This window comes from Populus euphratica, unplaced genomic scaffold (assembly GCF_000495115.2).
Source record: "Populus euphratica unplaced genomic scaffold, PopEup_1.0 scaffold48.1, whole genome shotgun sequence".
Lineage (NCBI taxonomy): Eukaryota > Viridiplantae > Streptophyta > Magnoliopsida > Malpighiales > Salicaceae > Populus > Populus euphratica.
Window position 1 is genome coordinate 1,781,594 of NW_011499879.1, and position 4,395 is coordinate 1,785,988.

At 32.6% G+C, this 4,395-nt stretch overlaps 1 protein-coding gene across 1 annotated transcript; it reads left to right on the top strand.

The window, feature by feature from the left end:
• Positions 1–888: 888 nt before the first annotated feature.
• LOC105129114 (WRKY transcription factor 22-like) lies at positions 889–2,378 on the top strand. Its single transcript, XM_011031058.1, has 3 exons — positions 889–1,415; positions 1,524–1,637; positions 1,851–2,378. The coding sequence occupies exons 1-3, from the start codon at positions 976–978 to the stop codon at positions 2,299–2,301; spliced, it is 1,005 nt and encodes a 334-aa protein (XP_011029360.1). The 5' UTR covers positions 889–975; the 3' UTR covers positions 2,302–2,378.
• Positions 2,379–4,395: the final 2,017 nt, after the last annotated feature.

Here is a 4,395-nt window from a genome sequence, read left to right on the forward strand (position 1 = left end):
TGGTCCCGTGGTTTTTCCCACATCGGGTTTTCCACGTTAAAAATCTTGGTGTTGATTTTGTGATTATTTGCATTATTTTTTATCATTGTTTGATTCTGTTTTACTGCACAAAGAGAAAAATAATTAGAACTTATAAATTGTAATTGTATTCCACTGAATTAATCCAGGTAAATTAGTGTCCGATTATTCCGAGTTTTCGCAACACTTCAGCGTGCAGGGAGGGAAGGGACCGATTATGGCATTATTTACGACTCACCAGCACTGGCAAACGATCATGACGCTAGGTTTATCATTTATGAACATCTCTCTATGTGAATTGTAATTGTATTCCACTGAATTAATTTAGGTAAATTGATATCCGGTTGTTCCGAGTTTTTCCAACACTTCGGCATGCAGAGAGGGAAGGGACCGATTATGGCATTATTTACGACTCACCAGCACTGGCAAACGATCATGACGCTAGGTTTATCATTTATGAACATCTCTCTAGCAGCAGCAACTAAAGCAAATAATAGACCCTTCACATTCAATTGTATATTTATTTATCTTTTGTAGATCCTTTCATTAACAAGTTCCCAATAATTAAAAGAAAAGAAAGCCAACTTTTTTTCCTTTTCCTTTACAGAAGCAATGATGCAACGAATGAGTCTAAGCAAGTTGGGTTTGTACAATGGGAATGTACAAAATCCAAATTATTGGTCCGTATTTTGTTGTTTTACGTCTTTGACTTTGTAACAAAGTCAACTCAACGGAAATGCAATAACAGCAGCAAAAATCAAATCCAGCCTAGCTAAATGGAGAAGCATAAGACTTTCAAAGTATAGCAGTGCCTCCTCTCCATTAATATATATAGACAGCCTGCCTGGAATCTATCTTTTCACATGTTTTCATCTCTCAAATTTTATATCTATTTCTTTCAACCACAAAATCTGCACTTCTTTCTTTCCCTTATCTCCTTTCTGTTTTAGCTGACAAATGTCGAGTGAATCTGCTTGCATGGAGGAAAGCTGGGATCTGCAAGCTGTGGTAAGGTCAGGATGCAGTACTAATTATCAAGAGTTCGCCAACAACATGAACAACCCACCTTCGTTATTTGCTCCTCTCAGTTTTGATACAGATGAGCTTTTAATTTCCCAAGAAACTTATGAAACCCCAACTGATTTTGATGAACTAGATGACCTTTACAGGCCCTTCTACCCTGTGTTGCACCAAACCCTTAATTCCTCACAAAACAATATCCTTGGTACCTGTACCAACACCACACCCATTGGTACCTGTACCAACACCGCATCCATGTCTGTTCGCAAAGAAGTGAAAGAGCGACCAAAGGTGCAGAAAAAGAAACCTCTTTCTGAACCTGCTACCTGTCCAAATAGTAGCACTGATGCCACTAGTACAGCCAAATCAAAAAGGAGGTCAGTAAATTTATGATTTTTCTTTCTTAATGTGTTCAGAATTCAATTCTTTTATCTTAGATTTCCTCGAACGATATTGATATTACTGAGAAATTGATGATTCAACAGGGAGAATCAGCACAAAAGAGTGGTTCAACATGTGAAAGAAGATGGCCTCTCTTCTGACATGTGGGCTTGGCGCAAGTATGGGCAGAAACCCATCAAGGGATCCCCATATCCAAGGTAAAGAAACCTCAATTTGTTTTTCTTTCTAAGTTTTCTGTTTCTGCGTGGCCAAGCAAGATTATACAATCCGAAAAATCCTTTCATTTTCGTACAAGCTACATCTTGTAGTAGCCTGGAAATGGTACAAATAACGATGCATGCAACAAGTTTGCTGAAGGTGTCCTTTGCATTTTTTGATGGTCCTTTATTTGCTTGGTGAACAACAAACAGGAGTTACTATAGATGTAGCAGTCTAAAAGGATGTTTGGCAAGAAAACAGGTGGAAAGAAGCAGTACAGATCCATCAATATTTATCATAACCTACACAGCTGAGCACAGCCATGCCCGTCCTACTCGAAGAAGCTCACTCGCTGGTAGCACCCGAATTAAGCGTGATGCTATTCCTAAAGGAACCACTCCCAGCATTGAGCCCAACATGCCAACAATCAAAGACCAACGTTCGCCGAATTTCGATGGGCTTATCTCTCCAACAACCCCTTCAATGACTTCCATTGAAGATGAATTTGTGCAAAACCTGAGTAATAAAAATGAGGAATTATTAGACCATGGGCAGATTTTGGAAGAAAATGAAAGCAAAGAAATTTTCTTTCCAGATGTAGTATTCAGCGATGATTTATTTCCAACTTTGGAGGATTTGGAAGGGTTTCTTTTGGATCAATAATTTGCAGATGCAGTTCCCTGTTGATCATTTAATAACCCAATGGGAAGCTACACCAATGAAGCTCCAGTTTCTTTTCATTTCCGTTTTTGTTTTTGTTGCAATTTCAGTTTTTTTGCATATTCTGTCTTAAAACACAAGATTTCAAGAAATCATAGAAAGGTACAAAGTTGCATATGAGGAGATCACGTAGTTTTTGGTTGCTATCATATGGCATAAAAAATAAAAGATGAAGAAGAAATTGTGCTTGGTTGTGTCATATAAGATATTACAGTGAACACTTTTATATTTTATTTGATTTACGTGGGATATATAAAACAAAAAAATATATATATAAAAATTGTGTGTTATCATGAAACTTGCAATGTTTATTTGGAATAATAAAAATAGAGATGACACATGCTATGCAATGAGCCACACTAGATATTTTTTTGAACTAAAAAAATAAATAAAGAGAATGTCAACCCGTTGCTACACAAAAAGAGAGAATGTCCACATGCAAATATTTTTTTTATTAAACTAAATTTCTAAGATAATCTTAATGTTTTTTGATCATTATTAAGATGATATATATATATATATATATTGAATTAATTTAAGTTTAGTGAACTAACCCATGACTTAAATTATAAATTCTAAATTATTTAATTTTTTTAGATTATTTTTTATTTAATTATAAAATATGTGAGTCAAGTGATGTACTCAAATTAGTTTAATGACTTTTTTTTGTTTAATTAAATAATAAAAAATAAACATTCATATATTAAAGTATCATTAATTAAATATTGAGGTGTTTATTTGAAATTGTGATAAATTTACAAATATTAAACCAAAAAAAATTATATAATTCAATTCAATTCAAAATAAAATATTAATAATAAAATTAGAATAAAAACCAACAAGAAAAATAAATAGAGGTGAAAAAAAATCAAATGAAAAATAAATAACAAATAAAAATAAAAAGTTCAGATATGTATGTGCGTCTACTAGCTATAGGCACAAAAAAAAAAACTTAGGCTCTTGAATTCAAGGAAGATTATTTTCAACAATTTATTTTATTACAAACAACTTGGATTTTTTTGAAAATTTTCTAATGCAAGGGGGCTACAATTTCACTTACTGTACATCGGCTATCTAAACTGCGGTGTTAAATGACATTAATTAATTGGTTATATTTAATTTGAGTTGAATAAAGCTTAATCAATTATATATGGACCTAACACCATGTTTAATTGGTTATATATATTTAATTGGTTATGTTTTTCATGTTTTGACTGCTGACTCTGGTAGTTGAAATACGCAAGTGGATTGTTATTTTTTTTTTTAATAAGAGGAGAATTAAATTGATTGTTTATAAGGTATATAGCTTAAAACTCGAACTTTAATGTTTTTATTATTTGGAGCGCACACTATGCTTTATTTTTGGTAGACAATCTTTGAGTTAGATATCGGTCTCTTGTTTTTATTATTTAAAATTAAAAGAATAGTAATCTATTTTCTCTTGATGATAAATATGTTTTTTAATTAATTTACATTTCAATCGAGATTAAGTCTCTTGATCGTGGGGAGTGTACCTTTATAAAAGAAATAGTACTTGATTAAAATTTTTTAATTGCTTAAAATTAAAGACTAGGGTGTAATTAATAATAATAAGAAAAAGTTTGAGGACACTTGGTCACTAGGTGCAAATGGATCAAACCAACAGTTCTTGATTTTATTAATTATGAATCTACAAGGAGAGAGGAATAGTGTTATTTATATGCTGTGGTGGACCTCTCATTGGCATGTACTGATTCCCATTGATCCAACTTTTCGCTTATTTTTCAATTAGGTTCCCAAAGTATCATACATTTCTCAATTAAGCCTGCAATTTGAAATCTTTTCCCATTTCGGACTATAAAACGTTAAATTTTCACTAAAAAAAGGAGAGTTATTTTATACGTTTCCCTATGAGTGTTTAGAACACTCACCACAGCATTTTGGGCCAAGAAATGACTACAAGCTTTGCATATTGATAGATGTTTGCATTTGCCATTAAAAGGGAGGTTGAGAAAATTGATTCAAATTTTCTTTTATGTATGATGGTGATCACAGGTT